The sequence below is a fragment of the Hirundo rustica genome, chromosome Z (genome assembly GCF_015227805.2).
Source record: "Hirundo rustica isolate bHirRus1 chromosome Z, bHirRus1.pri.v3, whole genome shotgun sequence".
NCBI classification, from domain to species: Eukaryota; Metazoa; Chordata; class Aves; order Passeriformes; family Hirundinidae; genus Hirundo; species Hirundo rustica.
This window is the reverse complement of record NC_053488.1, coordinates 14,882,872-14,910,730: the sequence shown is the minus strand read 5'-3', so window position 1 is coordinate 14,910,730 and position 27,859 is coordinate 14,882,872. Positions and strand designations below refer to the sequence as shown.

Here is a 27,859-nt window from a genome sequence, read left to right as displayed (position 1 = left end):
AGATCTAATTAAAGACAGTTGGGTGATCATGCAAATGGGCATCTGGGTCTAAAGATCTGAGGGCATGGAGAAATAAAAAAAATTAAAAAGAGGGAGTTAGAGACAAAATCAAAGACACCAAGCATAAGATCACAATCACTTTTATGGTTAAATTTATTGAAATTATTTTGAAGTACACATATCAATTCACACTACTCATAACTACCATCCTCATTATCTGATATACATCAAACAAACAGAGGGTATTTCCATTTGCTTAAGCAGTACAACGGTACAGTTGAGGGAGTACAGAATATAAAATCAGAATGTAAAATAAGGCAAGCGTGATAAAAGCATTAGGCTTAGTAGTCTCTCACTAGAAAAACATATTCTGATGTCAAGTTTCAGAGGAAAACTTTTAACAAAATCATTGCAAAAGAGAAAAACAAAATTAACTTGATAAACCAATTTCTTCCTTCAAGGCACTATGAACTTTTAATGTCAATTTGAAAATAGTTCAGCAAGTCAGTTGATAGAAATATTGTAAGTAATAAAAAAACCCCCAAAATCTCTTTGGTTAAATATAAAGCTGAATGCAAAAACAAAGCAGATCAAGTTTCTGTAAGAAGTAATTTTGAGTTTGACATAATGAACATTACACAACTGCAAAAATGAACTCAATTTCCAACAGCAAACTTTGACAAATCAAGACCTCCAGTTAGAAGTTGTAAAGTTTGGAACTTGGTTTATTTTTAAACAAAGAACTACATATGCACATTCTAGCATAATCAAGTAACAAGACAACAAAACTGTTAAACTAGCAGGTAAGTATTTTCTAAGCATGTAACTTCTAGTTCTCTCCTAAGACATCTCATTTAGCATTGTGCTTTCATCTGTTCAAGTGTCTAGCAATGGCAGATTGTTTTCAGCTGCTGTACAGAACTTCCTACACAATCCAAGGGGTACAACTGATAACATGTTTTCTCCTACACATTTGCATTCAGTCTTCCCTGTATATGTCTAATTACAAGTCATCTCAGCTTCTGCTGTCTGTCTCTCAGGACCCCTACAGAACACTAACATGAAGTTCCTTCCCATGTCCCTACAATATTCTCAACATTCTGTCTGCACCTGCCTGTTCAGGGGTGCTTCTCAGCTAGAACTGAATCATCATATGGCTAATTGCAGTCAGACAACATGCACTGGGCAGCTCAACAATTAGAGTTCCTCTTGTCTCAAAAACCTTCTCTGCCTTAAGGTACCAATCAGTCTATTTTCAATTTTCATTGCTCAGCAGTTACTATTCCAAGGTTCTGAGCCACAATTTAAAGGCAGAATGATAAACCTCACTTTATCTGTCTGAAAAAGAGTTAAAGGCACATGGATGCTGATTCTAGTAGCAACATCAGAACTGGTGCATCTTTCCTCTCTTCCCCAGGATTACGTGTGTCGAAGGATCTACAGATAATCAATTTTGTTGAACAACTGCAGGGTAATATTCAAGCCTGCACACAAAAGCAATATTAATGCAGTTCTACTTGAACCCCTGGTTTGGAAGCTCTTCTAATATTTGTCCATCTTCATTAGGAATTTGGTCTCACAGCTGCTTGTGTCTACTTTGCATCTAAGGGTGGGAAGGATTTGCAGTGAACCAGCTTGAAGTATTAGGAAACAGCCCTTCAGGATTCTTTTGCAGATTTCAACCTTCTCTAAGAAACTAGTAAGGCTTGGTTTTGCTGGTCTAAAATCCAGTAAAATACCCCCTCTTCCAAGAAAAGGTTTTCATCTTGGAAGACAAGATTTGCCAAACAGTTGTAATTGTTTAGATTGGATCTACCCATGTAAGACAGCTATTACAGATTAATGTTTTGTTATTAAAACTATAATTTTATGGGTCCTTACACTTAGCTTCAACTGCTGTTTGAAGGAAATTTCACAATTATTTTGGATCTTATTTAGTATCTCCTGGCTTGAATGAAATTAAAAAAAAAAAAAAATCTCCACTAGAGTTTTGGAGTTTTTTTAAATTTACAATATTTTTGTTCTATTCAATGCTAAGATCACAAAGCAACTCTAATGGGAATATCTTAAACATACACAATACATACTTCTCAAAAGAAAATTTCAAGATTTCCAGTGCTCCTTGTGGTACTTAGACCAAGGAAAGTAGAGTTTATGTCTTTGAAGTTGACCATTAATTATGACAATTACTAAATATTTACCATTTAATATTATTTGTAATTGCCCTCCATAGAGCAGGCCAAAAGGGTTTAAATCTAGAACGCACATAGAATAAAACCACTTCTAATGATAAAAAACTATTCGCCAATTTAAAAACAAACACCAAACCCCTCAGACAAAGCAGAACATGCTAGAGGTGGTCAAGGCAAAGCTACAGCTTCAGCAGCTAGTCTGACCAAACTAATATAGTCCTGATAGATCTAAGATCTGTTGCTTCTAAAATCTATGCTTAATACAGGCTTTCCCTGCTAGTGCAAAACAGCTACTTAACTATCTGTATGACTTGCCTATGTTAGCCAAGACTTTATAGCTCAACGGCAAGATCCAGTAGGAATACTAAGTGAAGGCAGAAAGATTGCTACCATTTCTGATTAAGTGGCAGGCTTTTTCCAGACAGTATCTAGCCCCATTTCCATTGCAAAATATATCAATGCTGCTTTATTCAGAATATAATTGCTAGATCTCTAAGTAAGACTACCTTTTTTACTGTTTAACTGCCTACAAGAAACAAGTTACTGCAAACTCTGAGATATGCCAAACAATATACAGAAGTAAATGTTTGAAAACTGTCTGCATTTACTTGCTGCAATAAAAATATCAATTTTATCAATGAGAAACTCTTATTAAAAAACTATAGATGCATTCTGGTTTTAGTAGTGCATAGAAACTCCAAGGCAAAATACAATAAACACAGTATCTAAGCAAGGGGAATCTTTATCAGTGTTCACTCCTTATAGTCAATCAGCCAATGCTTTTGTAGTTCTCACGGTGTCTTACTTGGACCTTAACTTGTATTTCTTCAAACTGGGAAACAAATTATGAAAAATAAAAAAGCATACATCAAACTGGATTTTGTCTCCCTTTTCCAAAAGAACAGCCAATGCTAGGATTTTTGATATTTTTCAAACCCATAAGAATAGTAAAATAGAAAACAAAGCAAGGGAATTAAATCTGTTTTATCTATTTGTTTTTTATACATTCCTCCTCCTTTATATTCAAAGAAAAATGGCCAATACAAAGAAGTGCTGTGTATTTTTTTTCTTCTTTCACTTTTTTATGGAGTCTGCAAACGCTGCCTTTTTCCTTATATTTTCATGGAGAAAAAAACATTTTTCTGAAGACTTCTTCCTCTCAAAATTTAAGTTTTAATTATTTCAAAAAAAGGCAACTGACACAACTGTTTTCTTATTAGCTGAACATTTTTCAATTGCTGAATGCATAATGTAACTGAATGGTATTACGGGCAACTATTCTAAAGCAGTACTGTAATGTCATCAACAGCAGTGTGAAAATTTTTGTGTAAGAGTAGTAGTGATATTCATGCTGCTTTACCCTACCATTCTGAAAATTTTAGCTGCTCAAGACCCACTCTGTGTATTGCAAGGAATCCAAGAAACAACAGAGCACTGAAAGAAGCACAAGTACCAGTTAGACAGTAAGTATGATCAGAAGTATATATAAGTGTATTCCTAAAAATTCAGCACGCCACATAGATTATAATAACCAAACTAGTTTTGCAGGCCCAGAGAGTGCAGTAACTTTTTCAAGCATAAGGAATTACTGCAGTTATAGTCTGAGAAGGTACTGTGTCCCTAATAGTTCTTTCATCTACTCTGAAATATCTAAGCTATATGGTATCTAAACGCTTAGCCTACTAAGGACTACAATATAGTAAAACTGAGAATGAAGCTAAGAATAGCTGGAATGAAGACATTTTACTGTTCAGAGTAAATTGCAACTCTCTTAATGTTTCATTTAAGTCCTGATAAAGATTCCCCTTTCACTATTTCTTTGGTAAAAATGGCTGCATCACCTTTGCTTCATCAGCTAGTAAAAGGCGTTTTCTTTGGTGGAAATACTTTTTTCATCATACTTGTCGAGTTTTATAACACTCAGATAATATGCCTACTCTATATTAACAATTTATTCAGTGAATACAATACTAGTTCCAGTCAGGTAGATAAAAATCAAACAGACCAATCATAAACCAACAGTAAACCTAATTATGTAAAAAAACCACTTGCTAGTAGTAAAATATTAGAGATAACGGTCTAAGTACAATGTATCATATTATCATCTGTACAAAATGAGTAGTCTCAGAGCTATTTTAAAAGCATCTTTTTACTCAAATGTAAAAGACTTCAAAACATAGTGAATGTTTAAAATGCATAGTTGCATACATCTTCTGTAGCTTTGTAATGATTTCCACTTCTGTTGGTCTAAATCTCCTGCAATAAAAAAGAATATACACATTTTACCATAATATGAATTATTTTGCTGCTTAGTATTTTCCCATATTTATTTGAAAATAAATTCATTCTAATCAATGCATCAGTTTTTTTGTATGGTCTGGTTTGCAAATCAAATCATAGAACCATTTAGATTAGAAATTACCTCTAAGACCATCCAGTCCAGCCATTAACTCAGCACCACCACATTAAGCAGTAAGCCATAACCCCAAACCTTCTGAGCATGCCCAGGGTCAATGATTCCATCACTTCCCTGGGCAACCTGTTCCAATGCCTGACCACCCTGTCACTGAAGAAAGCTTTCCTGATAAACAATCTAAACCTCTCCTGATACAGCTCAAGGCCATTTCTTCCTGCTCCATCCCTTGTCACTTGGAAGAAGAGACTGATCCCCACCTTCCAACAACATATTTTCACAGAGTTGTAGAGAACAACTGGCATTTATCACATTAAAACTAGAACTTTTGGCACTGTATAGGAAAACAAAGCAGGTAATTATCAGTGAAGAATCCTTATTTACTGACTAAGTGCTATGCATCAAAAGAACTTTTTAAGAATGGAAACTCAGATCCAACGTGAGATAAATCCTTGTGCGCTAGTTTTGACTGGAATAAAATTAATTTCTTTTCACAGCATATGGTATTGGGCTAGATTAGATTTTTGCTGGAAACAGTGCTGATCGCAAAGGAATGTTTTAGGTATTGCTCATCAGTGCTTACAACAGCCATAAGGACTTGTCTTCTCTCTCACCAGCAAGGAGGCTGGGAGAATAAAAATAGTTGGGAGGTGACACAGCCAGAGCACTTGCCCCCAGTTGATCACAGGGATTCTCAATCTCATAGGGCACCATGCTCAGCATGTAAAGCCAGGGGAAGAAGAAGAAATGGGGGGGGACACACATTCAGAGCCACAGCATTTGTTTTCCTGATTAACCCAAGCAGCTATTACACATGTTCAAGCAGGATGAAGCCCTTCCTTCCTGGAGACAGCTGAACACCTGCCTGCCCATACAAAATAGCAAATGAATCTCTTCCTTTGCTTTTGTATTCAGCTTTCACTTTCTCTGTTAAGCTGTCTGTATCTCAGCCCCTGTGCTCATTTTTACTCATTTCATTCTCCCCCTCATCCCACCAGAGACAGCAAAATCAAGTGGCTGCATGAGGCTGAGCTGCCAGGTGGGGTTAAACCTAAGAGGAACAGAGATCATGTAATCTGGGGAAATATTTATTATGTATAATTTTCTGAGTCGTTGCTCTCTTTATGTGAACTCCACCTGACGTATTTCCTTCTGTTCTTTAAAACCAAGGGTATGGCACTAATCTTTACTCTGGTAGATAGCTTGTAGTGAGGAGGAACCAGCAGTGACAAATACAAAGTCATTCACACCTTTCATCTACAGATCAGAGGCTGAGGTTCCAGATGCAAAGAGAAACAAGTGTGTGTAGGGTTGGTCCTCAAGTGACAGACCATCCTCTGACAAGCATTTCCAGATGGCATAAGTAGAAAAAGCCTATAATCAGACTGTACAGAGGGCAGAGAATCAGGAAGCTCATTATACAGCTTTCATGGGACTACACGCCCTCTGGTTCCTTATTCTACAACTACTCCTTTCAATCACGGTCTATCAAGCCCAGTGTTCCCTCACAGACTACTCTACATCTCTCCAGTACTGTCATATTCCCAACTTGCTATTACAGATCCTTTCTCTAGAAACTCACTTGACACCCAAAATATAGCTAGGAAGAGTGGAATTTTGAACACAGCAGCACCTCCCATGTGTCTCAGCACCACCTACTCTGGCATTCACTGGATTCTTTCATGATCACAAGTCAAGCAGATTAACCTGGGTCCCATTTTAAAGACTGCATGGATTAACAGAACTAGTAAATTACAACGACAACACAACTGAGTTAAAATAATTTTGACTGATTTCTTGTTCAACTGTATCTTACCTTACCTAAACAATGATTTAATTACTATGTTGCTCCCATATAAAAACAAAAAACCAAACAATTGGGATGGCAAAGCTGACTTCTTTATCTTAGTATTAGGCTGCTCAAGAAAAAAGTAAACTCTGGTCTCCCTTTCATCTATTTCTTACCTTTCAAGGAACCTCTTACTTACTTTTCAAGGTTTACTTCTCTGCCTGGAACTACTTGCGTCTCCTAGTAACGTTGTCTTCTGATTTACTACAAGAAAAAGAAGCGTAAATTCCAAAACAGAACAGTAAGAGAGCGCAATCATTTCCAGTCTCCTTCTGGAATTACTGCAACTAGATATTATGCTGTGCATCACAAGGAACACTTGAATCACTTGCTTGTGATTCACTAGGCTCCCACCTAAATACACTGCTGGATGTGACATTTAATTCAACCAAATACAGCTGTATTAGTCATCCCCTGACATAATAGATCAGACATGTTCCTTTGGAGCCTCTCTCTGGTACACAAATCCATCTTCTAAACAGCCAATAATTGAAATAACTTTCAATTCTTGAATCAGGGAAGTACATTGTTAAATAAAATTTTCCTTATATGTGTTTATCTAAAAATTACACAATAAGCAGCTATACAGAACCACATCCCACAAGGACAAAATCGTTAAAACTGTTCTGTGTTACCACCCTGGTATTTTCAGCATGTTTATGAGAAGCGGGCTGTGCAATAAGGACAGGTTTTCAATTTTCAACTCAAGACATATCCCCAAACATTCAGCAGTATAATAGCATACTATATTCCTAAGACATACTCCCACTTGATTCTGTAATTGAATTAGAGCTTTATGTCAGTTAAGATAAGTGGAAAAGTACCAAAATATATTTTCAGCACTGAAAAAAGCAATAAGAAGGTGAATACAACACATGAAAACAAAGAAGGTCACCACAGAAAAAAAAATTCAAGGAGGGAAAGAACTACTCAGAAGAAAAAGGGAGACAAACATAGAAGAAGAGAAAGGATCACGAGGACAAAAACTAGAGAAGACTGGACACATCTAAAATGAGGACCTGTTAGGCAACTTTCCTCTTACTTTAAGAGGTAAACAGGCTAGATAAGGGAACCAGGCTTCAGAGGAGAGGCAGAGAGACAAGTATAGCATACTCTAGCAAGCAAGCCAAAAGAAATAGATGATCCTAAGGACAGGGGTTGAAGCATGGGAGCACAGACCCTGGAACAGCAGAACAGCAACAGAAGTGCCTACACCCGCTCCTTTGGTTACAGCAGCACAGCCCAGGAAACCCAAGCTACCGTCACAGTGTGAAATCTGAGAGAACGGAGTTAGTTCCCAAAGAAGCCAATAATGCCAGCTCCCAACACCTCAGCAACTACAGGCTTAGCTACAAGAGTTAGGGCTTCAACCACATGCAAAGGAGAGAAATGTATGTTAACATGGACAACTGTACTTTAGAAAAAAAAAAACAAAAAAATCAGAGCCACTTCTGTTACACTTTCACCTGGAAGTTGTTTCCATGCACTTACAGTCTTCTAGAATGAGCTTTTGTGAAGACACATGTGGCTCTCATGAAAAACACCCAAAACCCCCAAACCAAACCAAAAACCACAAAAAATTTCCTAATTTCAAAAGTAAGTTCCAGGTAGAAAAGAGTGTTCCGCTTACTCTGGAATTAGGAAGTCTTAATGCAAAAGAATAAACTGTTCTTTCACATTGATCATCATCCCCCTTACCAATGGGTTCAAAAACAAGGTATAATTTTATACAACACAAATACACAGAAGAACAAATATTGAATTACAGTATAAGAACTTTTTTGCTTACAGTCGCTCAGTTTGGTCAAGCTCTTTTTCACCTCCTGCAGAACAAAATAAGTACTATATAGAAGTAACCATTTAATAAACAATAGAAAATTTCTTGTTTAGCACATTTAGCAATTGTTTAATCAGAAAAAAATGTTATTTTTTAATTTCATTAGTTCTCCTAAATATGTATTTCAAATAAACTTGTTTATCTATTCAAGTGAATTACCTCCAAATTGGTGAAAAAGCTGATTTTGATGAAGTTTTATTAGTCTAATACAAATCATCTTATATATAGGTTTATACATTTCTGTATTTTAAAATACAGATAACACACATTTATGTCTGTATTAAACACATGCATTTCTCCTTACAAAATGTCTTTTAAAAAATTTCTCCCAATCAAGGCTACCAAGAATTGCTTCCATTCCTAATCATCCCCCCAAAATTATAGCCTCAAAATTCCCTTGTATTGTAAGGGGAAAAAAACCCCCAGGACTACATCAAAACTGTTATGGATAAGTATTGGTTAGTGAAAGCTCTTTTCACTGCAGTGTTTTAGATTAAAGAATTTTATCAGAAATACATATGTGAAGACCCATCTTCTTATAAGATGCACAATGGGTCATACTTTTCTACCTTTGGCTGCAATTTCAACAGAAAGCTAGAAATTAATTTAAAAAAACACAAACAGAACAACCAAAAACCCCCACCCAAAACTTACCTTTTCCTTTCCTTTTTGAATATACCTCATAGAGGAAAATAGTAGTTACAAGAATAGCAACTTCAGCCACAATTGCTACAAAGGGTTTGAGAGGTGCCATGATGGACAGAACTCTAAGTTCAAATCTCATTTTAGCACTCCCTAAATCAAAAGCAGCTTCACACCAATATACACCACGATCCTCCTTGCTGAGCTTGAGTACCTCCAGACGGTTTACACTGGCAGATTGTCTCTTAATTTGAAACTTGTCTATAGGCAAAATTTTATCAATAGCAACCTGAAAAAAAATACATTTCAAGTCTTAATAATGTAGTAAGAAGGTATTTAATCAAACAGTATCATCAACATTTAGTTCTGTATAGATATGTAAAATGAGTTAGGAACAAAAGGCATTCATGAAGAATGATCACCCCACCTCAAAGGGAAGGATTTATTTTAGCTGGACACCCTAGTTCCTTCTAGACCACTGGAGGAAAAGACAGTTTCAGTTGGCAAATTGTCTGACCTGTTTTAGTTTATCTGAGACCAGATAAGAGGCACCTTTGGCTCTACTGACTCTCCAATGACAAAGGCATCCTTGGCTGCCAGATCTAGTGCACAGGTTTCACCACACCAGAAAACATGCACTTTCAAGGAAGTGGAAGAGGGAGCCCTCCTTCAGTAGGAAATACACTGGTGAGTACCAGTGCTGTCAAAAAAGTCAGTGCTGATCTCCAGCCGTATAAAGGAGAAAGATCTGTTTACCTCCTCTTAGTTGACAGTGCTGCCCTCAGAAGAGCAAAACAAAGTGTTTTAGGAAGCTGTGCTTTCTAGACAGGTCATAAGGCTAGGAAATAGAATTACTTGTACCTGGAGGAAGTAAAGGGTCATACAACATCTTATAGATAAAAGCATATCCCCCTTTTTTTAAAATTATTTTTGTATGCAGTAGCAATATTTGAGTAGTATAACCAGAATAAATAAAGTAAAAACAAATCTCTCAGAACACCTTATTTGGGAGTATGGCAGGGCCTTTTTGAAAAACATGCAAACCAGAACAAAAAACTACATCCCTGTAACAATGAGTACTTCTAAATATTACAGACTTCTTTTTCCCATTTTCCATGAAGAGGTTTCCATTAAAGTTAATGAAAATGCAATTTGTACAGCTTGCAGTAAAGTACAAAGTTTCTGTACTTATTTTTTGTCATTGTATTGCTTGGCCAACAGAGGAAGACCTTACCAGCTCAGTTCCATTGGTCATGTACCAGGTCCAAGCCTTGGGATTATACTCAGTTTTACAAACCATTACAGCTCTATCACCTTCATAAGTAATTACGGGTTTTTCTTTTCCTTCAATCTTTGGTACTAAGAAAAAGGAGAGAAGAATTCATCAAGTGAGAGATACAGGTTTTCATTAGTGTTACAAAGAACATATTTAGGTATTCATTTATACTACTCATTTATACTCCATTCATTTTTCTTTTAAAACCCTCATGCCTCTGTCGTTCATGACATAATGTAAATGAGGAGTCATTTCGGGCTGCTTTCTGGATAGATAATCTGTGCAGAAGACTAAAGGAATCCTGTTTTTAGTTGCTGTGTGATCTTGAAAGTTGACAATTAATACCAAATGTCAAGTAAAAAGAAAATCAGACTGATTTCTACCCTTGCCCATTTCCTCTTTCCCTTCCTTGGCAGCTACATGCTTCAGTTCTAGTACACTAGAAAAAAATAATTTTCCTGCAATTTCACTCAATCTGCAGAAACTGCTAGAAGTCTATTTCAGCCACATAATGGTATCTGACAAGCTGTACATACAGAGAGCATTTCTGTAACTGATAAAAGACTGCAGATTGATAGAGATTTGAAGTTACAAACATTTTCTGAGCTGAAACAATGGCTTTTGGTTGCATGCCAATAAAAAGGACTTTTGGTCCAATCTTGCTGATTACAGAATACAGTCAACAAGAAACAAGACATCAGTTTAACTTTAGAACTACGAATCCTAGCCATTTTAACTCCTCATGCCCTATCAAGCTTCCAAAACTAGGTGCACAGAAAGGCTACTGAATGTATAGAGACTAGTACAGATAGTCAGAGGTTAGTAAATGCTGAAGAAGTATGTATCTCCCCTTCCCTGTCCTCTTTATATTTACCAATATGTTTTCCTCAGATCCACTAATTTTTAATTTTATTTCAAGTTTGACTGCTCTACTTTTTAAGTATAGATTCAGGACATTACATTTTATTGATCACACTTGACTAAACAGGCCATGTGTATTTGCTTTCAGCAGTTATGATGAACAATTTGATACAAGCTAAGATTGTTCTTGTCCTCTCCCCCTCTTGACTGGTGAGCACAAATTATTTTTCCCCCAAAAGGTCTGCTTCTCCTGCGTATTCAAACGTAAGCTTCCTATACAGAAATACATACAAAATCAGCCTGTTAACAAGAACACTGTTTTTAGTCTCAGAATTTGCTGCATCATACATAAAGATTCTTTACTAGGGAAATTCTCTCACTCCAATGCGTATGTTTTAATCATTAAACACTATCCTTTTGAAGAGTACTGCCAGAGTATGTTCTCTGCTGTCATTAAAAAGGATGACGTTACTAATCACTGCTCTAATCTCCCTTGCAATTTAGAGATAAGGACACACAAGCAGGTTAGGATAAAAAACCCCATATACCCAGCACAACAAGCTTATGTGCCAGTGAAAGAGATTTAGCCACACTGATGCTCAGCAAAGCTCAGGTACAGGCATGCCAGCAATACATGTGACAACATTAGCCAAGATTAAGGATATGAATATCCATTAAAAACTTTGGGATCTGGCTCTGTAACAGTTAATCCTTGAATAAATGCAAGGCTTGTCACAGGTATTTTTGCAAGTGATCACACCAGATTTGGTGACACAATACTTCTGCTGCACAGACAAAGCCAACTTTCGAAGGAACAGACAAGTGTCAGCACCAGTATGTACACCAATCAGATTTACACAATATTTTGAAAAATAAAGCTATTTATTTCATGGTGTACATGCCTCAACTGCTGCTTAAGGATCCCTGAACAAAGAGCAAAGAAATTAATCTATTCTCCCCTTTTAGAAGCCAGCAGTATACACAACATTTTATAGTACCCACAAATGTCCTCTGTGTTTATTAACTTGAACTTCCTGTAAATATCTCATTGTTTTCTGAGTGAAAACATAACTCCTCAAAATCTGAGGGATTATTCCAGGCCAGGAATCAGGGGGGAAGAAGAGAGATAACATATCCAATAATCCAAACTGCCTTGTAGAAAAGCTACTGCAGTTAGTTACAGCAGTGATGACTTAAGCCACTGAGTCTATACCAGCACATTCATATTTCAGTTTGAAAATTGTTCTCCCTTCATTATTGACTAGAAGATTCAAGGACTTCTCTTTCCCATTTCCTTCACTATTGCATTAATCTTTAAAAGCATCAAGCCAGTACTTTTTATGGCATCAGAAGTGGCAGCATTCAACCATCATGCAGCAATCCTCTCATTTTCTTATAATAAATCAACCAGTCCTATGCACTGTTCTGGAAAAGATGACTTTTCCTATTGAGTCATTGCTGCCCTTACTGTAATAGTTATCTGTTGGTATGTTGTCTTCACCACCACAGTTATCATGTAGTTACAGAAAAAAATAAGGTCTCCCTGGACTTTTTTTCCATCTACACCGACTTGGTAGCCATTAAACTAAACCTTACCCACATGCTGACAAGAAAAGTACGTAATTATTTTTTAGAGATTAAAGGGCCTGAATAAACTATAACTTTGTCTTTATTCAGCACTGCAAGCTAGTCTCTCATGGCTGAAGGTCTGAAAGCAGGTATCTGTACTTGATATTTGAACCCATCCAAGTTCCCTCAAGTCCTATCACTGGATATTCCACTGAACAAAGGCAGCTTGTAGCTGAAGAATTAGGGAGCCCCACTGCTTAATTTAGCTGATGTTGGGGTATGATTTGAATAGTTAGGGTTTCTCAGAGTCTGTGTATAGGGAAAAATCTCTCCTGTATCAGCCTTGACAGATGAAATGTTTGCCTTGCTCCTTCCAAAATTTGGATGGTAGGAATAGAGAAAGGATTAACTCCCATTAGAGTTATTCACCAGCTCAGCAGCTTGTATTATCATTTCCACACATCTTCCATGCAACTGAATTTCACCTATTGCTTCCAGGGTAACATTACTGGAGAACACAAAACAGAAGAAAGGGCACTCATATTGCCCAATGAAGCACACTTTTTTCATCTAAGTACTGTTCTGATACTATTACAGAATTAAAAAAAAAAAAAAAAAAAATCACTAAAGCAATAATGTGATGTTTCAGAAATACAAACAAAACTTTAAAAATACTGCCTCCATTTTACCAATCATTACTTCACTTTTAACACCAAACCCCAGATACAAATTGCAAATTATTGGCTCTGCTTTTCGAAGAGACACCATCCTTTATTTTCATGCCCCAGAACGTGAAGTGTATTCACATTTACTGTAGAGAAGGAGTGGAAAGGGGAAGTCAATTAGTCAAGGGTAAAAAGTAGACTCATATGCTCTTTTGGTTATTGGAATTTTTTTTTTAAAGGCTTTTAGTTTTTGGTTCAAAATTCTTCTACCCATGCTATAGAAATTACTTTGATAGTTATTCTCAATTAGTCTGACTGTATTAACCATTACTTATCAAAATCCGTTGCAATTTTCATACTATCCAGAAAGAATATTACTACAGCTTTGCAGTGGTCAGCTGAAACAAAAATTTAAAATAAATACAAATTAATTAAATTACCTTGCAAATGAAACACAGCACTGACTTCTTTTTCACTTTTCAGAATACAACTGTAACTTCCCAGCTGACTGCTCTCTGAAATGGTCAATCTTAAAAAAAAAAAATCATCAATAATTTGTGGGGGTTTTTTTAATATTTTCTTTTAGTACCATTACAAGTGACTGCTAATTAGCATTCTAAAGTAAACAGCAAGAATTAGTAGTGAAGCAGAGAACATTCCATCAATGCAACACTACGATTCAGGTTTAGTGCAATGCAAAAATGGTGTAATGTTTTCAAGAAAATGGAAGAGCACAAGCACACTTTGGATCATCAACACCATTTTCACCCTTCATGCTGACAGAAGGCTTAGGCGGCACTATCCACAGATTACTGAATTAAACATGTGAACTACGAAGCATATCCTATGTAGGGCTTTAGGAAGAACAAACCATTTAAGTAATCTGTTCAACACAAAAAACAGTTAAAAGAGCTTTCATCTAATGAAGTCCAGCATCTTCTCCACCGGCAAACGGTACATTTTACTGTCACTCTGAAAAATATTTGCATGTGTGTGTATATGGAGTACCAGGAAAGTGACAGTTATATTCACATCATATTTTCTATAACAGAAATTTTATATAACTCCTCTTAAAGCTATACAGAAGTAAACTGGAGACCAATGACTTAAAATGTGCAACTGGGCTAATTCTAAAGAACAATAAATTCTATCAATTATAGAAAGGCTTCTACATTTTTTTAATTTCACTGGAGACTTGGAAGATGTAGGAAAACATACAAAATATCTTTACTGTAAATCTCACTTCTACCTTTTGTTAACCATGAAGGAAAGAAAATGACACTGTGATGCCTCCCAGACTCTTGCAAAGCAGCAATGAGGTGGAAAAGAGTATGTGAAAAATGAGGGAGTGGAAAGAGAAATCGCTAAAATATTGTAATCACACACTGATTATAGTTATACTTACTGAGCAGAATTATTTGACTTCAAGGAATTGTTTCCTTATTCTATATTTTTATTAAAAAAAAAAAAAAAAAAAAAAAAAAAAAAAAAAAAAAAAAAAAGGGGTTTTGTGCATTAGAGGAAAAACAGGAGCTCATCCTCCAGACTTGAGGTACCTGCAACCTTTCTCTTTTCTGGCAGCTTCAGTATGTTGATTAATCTTTGCATTTGACCCTTTTCTAATACACATATTACTAGTATTGGGCACTGTATATAACACAGTAAACTCAACAGAATCTGCAAATCATAGTGTAAAGAATGCTACTTACTGGACGGTCCAGCTGTTTGGAGTTTTACTGGTGTGACTGATTGTTTCATTTCCCTTTTTCCAAGTCACTTGAGGATTTTTCAAATTGGAATTCTCATCTAATTTGCATGTCAGTTCAACTTTAGCTGGGCTGGGCACAGGGACATTTTTTTCCAGTGGAGCACCAGACACACCTAAAAGAAATTTAAAATCATTTAATGAAAAAGCTTATTTCCTCATTCTAGGCAAAAAAAAACTTCAGAGACTGTGTTTACACATACAGGATTACAGGTGGACACATGTGCTCTTCATACACTCCAGGGCAAAAAAAGCCCCTGCGAAATCAGAGTTTCACAGTAATTTTCTTAAGTCATAACTGAGTTAAAACACATATTCCTTTCCAAAAATAACACACTCCCATTTTGTACTTAAACTTCCTAGGGGGCTCTAATATAGAAGCATAAATACTAATTTCACTGAGAGCAAGACAAATTTAAGAGACAGACAAGCTTTTACATTATTTAATAAAAACCGAAAATATTAAGAATTTATTACCTATATAAAATTATATTATTAATGTCAAGAAGCGTTAAGATATAAGTATCTATAACCATCTGGATTTTAGCTAGTTGCAGATTTTAACGATACTGTGAGATAACACACTCATCACAGATATATCCTATTGCCAGGGAAGCTACAGATTGCAACCTTAACATTGTTGGATCATGCCTTTCATGCTACAGCTACTCAAGCTGACATCAGATCCTCTTCACACCCATTTAGGGCTGCCTTTGCCTTCCTGGCAAGTCAGTAGAATTAGAGTGGGAAAATATTCCAATACAGTAGAAAAACTTGTCAGCTTTTTTGCTTTTCATGAGAATAGGTTCATGAGCATAAAAAAAGCATATCCAAAAAATAGATAACAACAGCAAATATCTTCTCTGATCCACAGAAGCCACCTTTTATAAGAAAACACTTTAGATGTTGTACCCATTAACAATGACATTTTATTTCATAACTGGCCTTTTCCTTCATGCCTTCTAGATAGAAGTGTGGGTAGTCATCTAAATACTCCAAGAAAATTTATCCATGCCTCACTTCAATTCTGTATGTACCCTACAATATTTGGGGGTCAAAAAAATGTAGGTGTATCACACAGTTCACATTCTTTCCAAGAGAAAATGAAGTTTTAAGGTACAGGTCACTGACTTAGGAATTCAAGTCACACCTATGCAGCAGCAAAGTCTCACTGGAGTGACAGCACCAGATCCAGAGTAAGTGAACTTTACTGGGTCTGGCAGAGACATTTACAACTTGAAGAACACCATGTCCAGAATTGCGAGACCCAGCTAAAATACTTCAGATCTGTTGAACTGGAGATAAACTTAAGATGTGCAACAGCTTAGTCTTCCACTGCAGAGCAACATCAGTTACTAAAACTCATTTATTAGAGCAATTAGGCTGAAAAAATGAGCCAAGCATAACTCAGCTTGTTGAGGTTGTTTATAACCAAAATAATTTACAACTGGAATTGGCTTCACAGCAGCAAAAGTTTTACAGACAGACTAATTACACCAGCTGAAAATAGTATCTGTCCCTTATGAAATTATTTAAAAAATAAATCCATCCTTTGAATGAATGAAACATGAAACTGATGATGTTGAAGATTAATCAATGGCAAGACTGATGTCTGGGGCATCCCTGTACTAAGAGTGCAGATACCAAAACAGGAAACAGATAGTACTTCAAGTTTCCTGCTAGAAGAAAATGCAGTATAAATCTGCAAAATTACATCCTTAAAATATCATGCCAGTACTTTGCAAATCTTCCAGAGATACTTCAGCTAGATCAGCTTCTCTAGCTATCCAAGAAATAAATTCTAGAATATTATCTGGCAACTAGAAACTTTGTATGTACTTTAGAAATAGGTTTATTTTTGCTATTCTCCACGCATTAACTCCTGCAATGTTTTAAGCTAACACCTGCTGGTCAGCAAGCACCCTAGCTTATGTGGTCTCTCCAAGTGGAGGCACTAGTGCAAAAAAACTATCATGTCAATTGATTTGGAGGAAGAGAGTTATGAATTAGCTTTAATGAAAGTAGGAATCTAATTCTTCACCGCAAAATAGTTATTATTAGAACAGAGAAGTTAACAGCAAAAATGTACTTACTTTAACCGGACTTATCCCATGCTCACTGTGAACATCTTCATGTTACTAAGAACTAGCCATTCTAGATGCTTCTACAACTCATAAGAAAGTCTGTGTGTACTCACATTCAATATGAAGTAACTGGAAGACAAAAAATAACATACTCACCAGATAGGAGTATCTCATGTGCTGAGACATTATATGAGTTCTCCTTGCCTGCTGGCTTGAGCTTTTCTGTGGCAACACCTGGACCTAACAAGGTTTGGGCAGAGACAAAGTTAAGTTATTCCATACAAGTAATCACACAGTAGTGTCAATATGGTTTGGCAATTATTAATTATAACAATCTTAGAAGGAGAAAATAGACCTTGCCAAATGCTGACTACTGCGGAGATTCTTTTACAGACCTTTGTTAGCAGCTGTAATCTCAAAGCAGCAGTGCTGCAGTTATAGCAATTACGCTGTTGGATAATGGTTTCTAGCCTTATCATAATGTTGCAATTATGAATATCAGTATCTAAAAATGTTATAGCTACTTTACAGCCTGACTCAAAAAGTCACATAAAGCTTACATACAGGACTACATCAACACTTAAGTAGTTATTGAAAAACTAACAAGCTTTAGAAAAATAAAATAAAATAAAAAAAAAAACAAACCAACACCACCAAAAAGCAAAAACCGACCAATCAAAAAACTCCCTACCAAACAAAAAACCCCATAAAAACAGAATGCTGCCATTCCCAAAGCTACTACAATCTAATAACACAACCAGGAAGCCAGAGGCAGATAATCTAAGTGCTGCACCAATGCATGTAGAGGCAAGAACACTGTGCGGTCCACTACAAAATGGTCAAATACCCTCACTACTCCTCAAAACTACTGCTATACAGCAGGCAATGCCCTTCGACAAAGAAAGGATACCGATACCAACCATCACACGCCTGACCTAAAAATATTATTCTCCTTTATTGAAGAAAACCTACATTTAGAAGGGGTATGGTCACCAAAATTCCTTTTTGGTGGGGCTTTGGATCCCATATCCTCTAGAGAGTATGTGACCTTTAATAAAGCTCTACAAAGCTTGATACAGCATCTCTAAGCACAGTCTGGTTCCATCACTTGATCTCACGCATGTCAAGAACAGAGAAAGAAAGCAAATTCATAAGCTGCAGGTCTAACAGATATAGCCCAGCTACAATAATCTTCTTTTAATTAAAGTGATGGAAAGAAATACATTTCACCACCCCAAAAGAGTCACTAATTTTTACACCATACATGCTTTTGTACGCTTGGAGAGTAACTTCATTATCAAGTTATTTCATAATGCATATGCAGAAATATTGCAGAAATAATTATTGCAGTAATTAGAGACTGACTCTGCCTCATCACACAGCATTAACAGAGAAAATCATTCTGTTTTTTGTAGAAGGGGCTTGATTACATCTCCTGTTCACAGATTGTAAAGATTCCCAATCACAATTGAGAAGACAGAGGAACTGGGCTACAGCTTCAGCCTTCCCACTCAGAAATACACTGGGTTGATCACTGTGAAGTAGAAACAGCACTTCCAAAAGCCTACATTTCATCAAATTACTCCTTCTCTTCCCTTGCAAAAAATACCAAACTCTCAGGTAAAGCTCTTAAATACATGACTGAGCTATGGTTGAAAGGATCTGGCTATGCTGAAGGAGGTCCCTGCCAGGTTTGCAACTAAAGGCATAAGCATAGGTACACCTGCCGTTTCAAGTTGATGGCCGGTTTCAGAAAACATACTGTCAAGTTTACAGCACAAGGAATTCTGTGCCACAGGCAACCAACCTTCTGCCTGGGTCGCTCCATCTTCATTTCCATACTTCCCCTCAAGCTTCAATCAGTTTAAGTAAAAATAAACCTGTACACTAAGGTGTACTACAGGTTGGTAAGGAAAAAGAGAACTTCAGGGCTATTTGTTTTGGTGTTGTTGACAGTAGATTGCTGTTAATCTCAACTGATAGAAAAAAAAAAAAAGGCTTTTTAAGCAGAGAAATCAAAGCTGTCTTGAGCAGTAGACAACAGTCCTGTTGACTCAAAAAAGGAACACAACAAGCCTTGATCTCTGCCCCAAGGAGAAGTAAACTAGTCCAAGTGTTTACCCAGGAAAATAATTTGAAGGGTGAAAAGTTCTGGCAGATCTCAGCCAGCCTGTGTGTGCAAACACTCAGACAGCATGCCAGGGTTGTCACAATTCACCCAAGTTTATCACGTCAGTCCAGTGCATGCATCACCTGCTTTTTTACTGAACTCCCTCACAATGACACATTCAGAAGGCAACAGTGCTAGTTCATATGGTAGATCCAGCCACAAAACCAGCCTTTTAAAGTGTCTCGCAACAAACAGGATTTTCATACTGACTTTCTTCCTCAATTCAGGTATCAAATGAAAATGTTCAGATGAGGTCATATTATATGCAACACTTTCTATGTTTCATATGTCTGTGTGTGTTATTTAAGTAGAGAACTATTGAATCTATTAGGTATTGCAGTCCTAGTTCGCACATTGTGCTAAAAAGCTCTGAAGACGAACACCAGATAAATACCTTTACCTCAAAAAAACCTAAACTCTTAGGTGAAATAACTTGCCAAAACTCAACTGAGTTCACACAGAAATACAACTTAGGTCATGTCTGTCTTGCACTAATCAACACAAGCTTTGGGACACCCATGGGTTAGTACAGTTTGGTTTTTTAGTTATAGAAGAATATAAAATAATTCTCCAGGTCAGGACCTGGGAATTGCTTTAGAAAGGACAGGGACCTATCAGAGGGTTAGTTGGAATATTGGCACCTATTCTGACCACTGAAATTGTTAGCTATGACTTTGGGAAGTACCACATAAAACCCCTTGATTTCCCACAGGTGGGTCTTTTCTTTCCTTTGGCCTGAGAGAGACAGGTAACATCGAGCTGGGCCTGCTGCTCCCCCTTTTGGGAGGGAGCTGGCCTGAGGCCAGGACGGATTCTATCAGCTCCCAGGTTGCGTGGGGGGGCAGGTGGAACGAGATGTCGCTGCTTTACAACTACTTTCTCTAACCTTCCCTGGAGCAGGGAGAGATCTCTGTCAGGCCCCTGATAAGAGCTATGGGCACCATTTAGGCTGAGGCCGCCCCGATTTACACCGAGGGGTGGGCTGAGAAGGCATTTATGATCCTGCCGGGGGTTTTTTTGTGATTCCGGACTGCCCGAGTACTCTGATCTCTGATGTTTCTGTGTGAGTTCTTCCTCCCTAACCATCACAGCCTTGAACATCTAGCACCAGGAGCTACAGAGGGAGAGACAAAGACTCTGGGCAGATTTAACCCTTTCCTGGCAGGATGAAGCTTCCAGAGCTTAGCCCTTCTCTGAGAGAGAAAGAAAAGAGAGTGAACATAAAGAAAAACAGCATGAAGTCAGTAGAGCAAGAGTGAAAAGACTGTTGGGACAGAGGGTTGAAAAGTTGGTTGTTCCATTCTTACTTGAGCCGTGGAAATGAACTCTATATTTAGACCATTCCTGTAAATCATGGGAAAGATGAGCATTTGGGGAGATGATTGTTTTGATTTGTGTGTGGATTTGAGCAAAGGTGTTTGTGATGGACTAAGTAATATTAATCCTGTAAGATGCTTGAACAGAGATAAAAATGAGAAGATCTCTGCGCCAGTGAAGTAGTGAGAAGATATCTCTGTGCCTTGAGATGAAGAATCCTTTGCTTTGGAGTTATTAATCTTTAAAAAGTAACACCCCAGTATGCAAAAGTCTAAGACCCATGACCCATAAGCAGCTTGGGAACCTGCGAATGGGAGAAAGTCACAAAGGCAGGTTTCTCCAGGCGGTTGTTTTTGTGACAGTTTAAAACCCACAAGAGAACTGTTCTAAGTTGTCAGTGGGATCCTTGACTCTAAGAAAGACTCTTCCCCTAAAGAATTGATGAAACATTATTGTCAGATAGTAAAACTGACTGAAAATTACAAGTTTTGTCTCTTTATGTTGTTTTGTAAGAAAGGGAACAGTTTGTAAGGGAAAGGAAGAGTGTTTTTGAAGTTTTATTCTGTTTTATTTTTTTTCCAACTTTCTTTTTTTTCTATTCTTTTCGTCTATGTTAATAAAACTATTTGTTATTTTTAAAGTTAAGCCTGCTTTGTTTTTCTCCTAGTCTCTCTCCCACAGAAAGAGTAAGTGCTAAGACCAGAATTTAGTGAACGTGAAACCACTACATTAATTGGTGTTTCTGCCCAGTTTCAAAATTAAAACTATTACATGCTGAAATTCTGATTCTCTGATCTTTATGGAGAAAGGAGAAATAAAAACAACCACCATTAGTTTATTTTCCTGCCTGGAATTTATTCTCAGCTCCTTGTTAAAAATCAAATGAGGTATAAGGGACAACAGACAGTTTTGACACAGACATAATTAAGAAAGATGAAGCAGGCAGGCACAGTGATGCAAGGGCATTCTTACACCTTTCACTAAGCAAGGGCATTTTTATACCTTTCACACAGGCATAAGGAGCTCTCAAATTAAAAAACTGTCATGTCTAAAGGCTAGAACACAACCTCCCTGCAGTGGTACTAATCTGGGCACTACCCAGGTCATTGTCTGCTTTTCTGCTTTTAAGGCATTTACGCCTAAGGGCAACAGGTCATGAAATTGGCAGTTGTATAGCCTTTTCCAGTTCTGGAGATACTTATGATACTCAGGCTCTTGCAGTGGCTTTAAATGACCTAGGTGCTATACCTACTTCTGTTTCTTCCAAAAAGCCACAATCTTATTTTGAGACTTAAGTGTGAAAACAAACTCTATATGATAAATGAATATCGATAGGAAAAAAGGACTATAGTTTTAAGTGTACTGAAATAAAATAATTACCAGATGATTCATGTCCAGCTTGCATCTTAGTCACAGAATTCACCTCAGTCTGATTGGAATCTTGTGTTGTCATAGCTGGATCTAAAAAATACCCAAATAAAACACCAGAAAAAGTTTAAAGAAGCTTTGAGTCAGAAAAAGCTAGCTCATGAAAATAATTCCAGCAGAACATCCCCACCCCAGCCTTTTTTCCCCAAGTTATGAGTATACATATGAAAAAATACACACAAATTGTTTTTCATTAGTTGTTTTGCTCAGTTTAGGCAAGAAAAGATTAAAGAATGAAGACAATATTTATTTGAACTCTAGTTTCTGTATAGAGTTCTTTTCTTGCAGTTAGCTTATAGCCAGGCAAAGCCACTCCTCATACAGGAACTTTTTAAGCTGTACTCACATCCTTTTTGCTCATGGGCTTGAGACACCACTTACACTGGTCAATTACTTTTAACACAAATTAGCAGATTTTCCAATAGAGTAAGGACTTCATTACAACCTTAAAAATACAGTCTGATGAACAAGCAATGAACATACCTCATTTGCTTCCACTAGCACCTCGGTAAGCAAAAAAAAAGACATCTGTATCAAACATTAACTTCAACATCTAATACTAACAATTATTTCAGTTTTCCTCAGTACCACTGCAAATCTGATCCTCCTCCTCCTATAATACAGTTTTTATAAGAACCAGTTAAGACTCTAGTTTGCTTTATGATCTTGACTGGAAAAAGAACAGCAGCAGAAGAGGCAAAGGACTTGGTTAGTAGTTGTGTAACTCTTAAGAATTCAAGATATCTAGATGTTCAATAAGAATGAAAACATCTCCTCATTCCTCTACTTCCACATCTGGGTGACAGAACTAGTGTTTATTTTGTACTATCTTGGCCGACAAAGATCTTCCAGGACATACTCTAGTACCATAGCACTCAGAGAAAGTGATTCAGCCACATGAGGGGAAAAGCGGACATGTATTTCACACTTGTAATTGAAGTCTTGGAGGGGGGTGGAATCAGGATCATGAACTCTTCTGGACATCCAAGACAGCAACAAACATATACAGATGACATAATCACAGAATATTCTGAATTTTAAGGGACCCACAAGGATCCAGTCCAACTCTTAAGTGAACAGTGGAAAGCTACATCGTATTTTAAGTGCATTCAGACTTGAGAACCACATACCTTCTGCAGAAAGTGGCGCCAGTAGTCTGCCACTTTCTACAAATGAACATTACCAACACTCCTACCCCAGTTCAGCACCAATAGGCATAGACAACCTATAGATTCTCCACTGGGACCTCCAGCACACAGTTACTCCACCACAGCCATGCCTGGCTTACACCATCTGCTGTCTCAATCTGCCCACTGTACTTCAAGTTTGGATGAAGAGTAAAACAAAGTAGTCAAAAGATATGATTAAAAGAATTAGGCATTAGTTCTTAACACCAGCCCACTGGTCCCACAGCCAGCTGCTCCCTCTCAGCCCTTCACTAAGGAAAAAAACTTTAAAAAAAAATCTGCTCTGAGGACATGCTGGCTTATTAGCCAGACAGTAAGAAATCTGAGTCTTATTCTTTGCCTGACAGTGGTACTGAGTAGGGAGAGCTATTAGTTTTCTGATATTCACAGTACAGCTGAAGAAAGGTCCATGAATTTTTTTTTTTTATCTGCAGCATCTTGAGGTGTTCTAAATATGTCATGGATCACCTGCACATTAATTAAAATCCCCAAAGATGATAAATTTAGAAGGTGACAGTGCCAAGCTGTACAGCAGCTCTGTTATCTCCCTGCAATTCATGAAGGGAGATAACCTGCAATGTGGTTTGCATACTAACAGGGTTCTCATCTTGGCTTTCTTCCCTGATTCATGCATCAAGTGAAAGAAGTCAAGCAGTGTTATTTTTTGTCACCCCTGCTTCTAGATCTTTCATCTGATCTGTCCACATGTCAAACTACATAGAAAAGAGATAACATTGCACCACTCTCTTCCTCTCATATATACTTGCTGAATAGTGCTGGAAGTCAAGACGGGCCAGTACTGCATCATTAGTGTCATCCAGCCAGGCAATGACTTAAGCAAGTCACATGAAGTAACTTCTCAAACTATTAATCATAGCTGTGCACCTCAACCTGTAATTGTTTTGCATTAGATTTAATTAATAGTGTGGCAGCTTGCAGAGTTCTCATTTCCCTGATTTCCATGCAGGATGGAATAAGCAAGAGTATGATATAATAAATTTAGTTTTCTGCATCACCTCTGCTTCATACGGCAGCCAGTATTTGGGGGGAAAAAAAGTATGGATGTACCATGCTTACTATTATCAGAGTAATTTCAGGCTTAAAAATTTACTTGCTCTCTTTCAGCCAGAAAAGCAGCTAAGTAAGAAAAGGCTGAAATAAAGTTTGGTTTAATTTAACATCTTTATTTTATTCTTTCATTTAATATCAATCATATATTTTCAAGTTCACATGCATTCAATAGCATCCAAAACCAGCCACTAGAACCTCTTAATGTCTCTGAGACATCAGAGAACCAAGATTAAGGCCTTCCAAATACCCTGATAAAAGCCATTCCCTCAGAACAAACCAGAAAAACCCAAAGTGGAAGCAAAGTCTGTAAGGAAAGGTATATTCTACTCTCACAGCTCCCTGAATTCTTCAGGACCAGAAGGTGAGAGATGAGATGTGGTGGGATTGCTTTTCCTAAATCAACCTGGCAGCACTTACCGCAACTAAATTAGACAACCACAAAGGTAACCAAACAAAGCAGCAAACTCTGAAACAGCGCTGACATTTACTTAGAAATTACCCTTAACTCAATGCAAAATAAAAACAATAGTTTAGATTTTTCCATAACAATTAACTAACAGTTACACGACTAAGATAAGAATAACAAGATATTTATCTTCTTCAAGATATTATCACAAAATAAAAATCAAACAGGCCTTCTGGGGCATCTGCCTGACCAGCTGCAGACCATGTAATCCACTTTTCTGCAACTCAGTCCTTGTGCAGTAAGTGCTCCTTCTGCAAGCATTTCTTTTGGTTGAAGAACCCTCACATCTCCAAAACATCTTCTGGACTTCACTGGAAAACTGTTTTAAGTTCTTCTCTCTTCAGGTGAGATGAACTTCCCTCTGCTGCAGCTGTGTAGATAGTTCCTGTGATTGACTAGCTTTATACACCTTTAGTTTATAACCAATGAAAGAGTAAACTACCATTTTTTAATTTAAATCATCACAGTAGTCAAAGTATGATGCCTATCTAGTTCATAGAGCTATAAAAACATTTACTAGAGGTCTGGAAAACAACAGCTTCACTCTATACAGATGAAAAATACTAAAGCTAGTGGCTTACTTCTGATGTCTGCTCTAAACCCAATGATACCCATCACTTCAGGAAAATGGTAGATTTGTGGAATTTTTGGAAACACAAAGGAAGTTTTGCTGTTTGATTCACTTGTTTGTTCTGTGGGGTTTTTTTTCCCCATGAGATGCTATCATTTCACCAATGGCTTTATGTAAACTTAAAATGGCTTCAGCCATCATCAGGTATGCTTTTTGGCATTAACAGCTACCAAAAATAAATAACTTATGGCAATTAGCCAAATGCCGACTCACACATTCCTACAAATATCTAACAATTTGCACTCAAAAAATTTCTCAATTAAGTAAACAGTTAGAAAGGACTTCAAGTTCTGTGTGTACATAAATACACATGCATTTTAAAGACGACTTAAGAACTATAAAGTAGATTTTCATCTGTGTACATACTTCAATACGCATTTCAAACAAGTCTTCAGAAGTGCAAATTAAGTTACCTTTCACATTATGCAAATCTACTAGAAATTTTACAGAAGATACCATCACCTAGGAAGCAGTACTGGTCCTCTCAGTACTAGGAAGTGCAACAAAGGCAGCAGAAAACGTAACTGCTTGTATTTCCCACATTGAAAATGCAGCTAAACCACAATGAATTCAAGTCACAGCACTGATGTTCACATGCAAGTACGAGTGCGCACACAGGACAGAACTCTTGCCTTCTCAAGATCTACTCCAAGAATCTCACCCTCCACAGCAAGCACCAGCAACCTGGTAATTCCTACTATAACCATTCTCTACTACTTTGCAGGGCGTCTAAAAGAAGGAAGAATTAACAGAAATCCATTAGTTTTAAAAAAGATCGTATTTCTTGAGAAGAAGTAGGCCTGCTCCTGAACTGCTGAAAGCCTCTAGAGGAGGAACAGAGACCAGAAGGCTCAAGTCCCTCTTTCTTTATGGATTTTAATTGCTATACTTAAATAAGCCATACAAAATCCCGAGGAACAACCCCCCTCCATGACCCATCAGGCACACTGATACCTCAGTAATGCAATCAATCGATCTGTGGGGAGTTTTTACGTATTTTGCAGGTTCTTTTCAGCATTTAAACACTTTACTCTGTAAGGACAGGACAGAAACAAGACACAACACCACACATTCCCAATCCTGCACCTGTGAGCTAATAAACCCTTCCGTAAGTGACGGAGAGGGTGCTGAGGCTACGGGACGGCGGATGGCCGATGCGGCTGTGCCCACCTGCCGCCGCCCACCACCCCGCTGCCGGGGGACAGCGAGAGCGGATGCCCGCTGTCCCACAAGAACCCCGGACGCTGAGAGACAGGGAAGCCGAGCAGGGTCCGGGGCAGGGAGCCACTGAGAAAAAGAAACGCCTCAGCCGCTCCCACAGGCAAGGCCGAAAGGCAGCTGCCGTGCCGGGGCAGTGCTGCGTCCCCCGGAGAGCCGGGGGGGGATGCTGCGGAGCAAGAAGGACCTTTGCTCCAAGGCAATGCTCCGGTCCATCTCGCTCCCGCCCGCCCGACACGGAGGGGGCCCGGCCCGGGGAGAGTTTACATTTACCTGTAGGGCTCCCGCCCGAGACACTGGTGCAGAGCAGCAGCAGCAGCAGCAGGCGCCCCAGGCACCGCCCGTAGAAGGTGGCAGGCATGGTGTCCCCGCCGCGCTCCCCTGCCTCGGCCCGGATCCACACCCCGCGGCTGCACCACCTGAGGAAGCCTCAAGCGGGCCGGAGCAGCTCTGCGGGAGAGCCGGCTATGCCAGTAACGACGGAGGCCAAATGTAAAGGAAAGGTGCCTCAAATTCACTAGGAGGAAAAAGCAAGAGGCCGAAATAACCGCCGAGAGGGCCCTGCGCGCACGGCCGTTTCCCTCCGCGGGAGGATGTGCCCGGCGCAGGGCCCGCCGCGCTTTAAGTGGCGGGGGAAGGGCGGGGGCGCGCACCGGTGGCTAATTGGACCGAGGCCCTGGCGCCTGAGCCTCCCGGGACACTCCCGGGGCAGCGAGAGGCTGACGGGGCCGGTAGGGGCACGGGGTCGGGACTTATTTTTGGCCCTAAGGGACAGTGGCTGCAGGGCCACCTGGACAGGAGCAACCCTCGGCGGCAAACGGCTCCTCCGGCACGGCTTGCCCGGAGAAGGCTGCCTCGAGCAGAGCCTGGCAGGGACAGCCCTGCCCTTTGGCTGGTGATCTTCTGGAGAGCCCAGCCTCGAGGGTCACTGGCTCCAGGACGACTGGGTTATACTGTATGGGAGCTGCGACTCTTTTGCATCCCTTTTTCTAAATCTCCCAGCTTACACAGCCGTGCCCAGGGAACACCATTTCTAGCAAAAGCTTCTCAGGTGTTTGATTATGGCTAAGTAAAATTGTTTACACTTTTTTTTTTTTTTTTGGTAGATGTGTGCTTATGTAGTAAGCCTGCACATATGTGTATATATGCACACTTATATATGTGCATTACATGCATTTCTGTTTGTTGCTTCATAAATAACTGAATTCTGATAGTGCA

General features: G+C 38.4%; 1 protein-coding gene across 1 annotated transcript; it reads right to left on the bottom strand.

Moving 5' to 3' along the window:
• Positions 1-135: 135 nt before the first annotated feature.
• Positions 136-27,242, bottom strand: EMB (embigin). The gene is made up of 10 exons (XM_040091166.1): positions 26,915-27,242; positions 22,021-22,101; positions 17,310-17,393; positions 15,014-15,185; positions 13,745-13,833; positions 10,168-10,292; positions 8,946-9,222; positions 8,244-8,277; positions 6,594-6,658; positions 136-4,448 (listed from the first exon to the last, which is right to left on the bottom strand). Exons 1-9 carry the CDS (start codon positions 27,000-27,002, stop codon positions 6,622-6,624), a joined length of 987 nt encoding a protein of 328 aa, XP_039947100.1. The 5' UTR covers positions 27,003-27,242; the 3' UTR covers positions 136-4,448; positions 6,594-6,621.
• Between the last annotated feature and the right edge of the window lie 617 nt (positions 27,243-27,859).

Coding starts and splice junctions, on each gene's coding strand:
- EMB (XM_040091166.1), bottom strand. CDS start 27,002: ATGCCTGCCACCTTCTACGGGCGGTGCCTGGGGCGCCTGCTGCTGCTG. Junction 10,293..13,744: donor TGCTGTGTTTCATTTGCAAG/GTAATTTAATTA, acceptor CCTTTTTCTTAG/TACCAAAGATTGAAGGAAAA. Junction 9,223..10,167: donor TGACCAATGGAACTGAGCTG/GTAAGGTCTTCC, acceptor ATTTTTTTTCAG/GTTGCTATTGATAAAATTTT.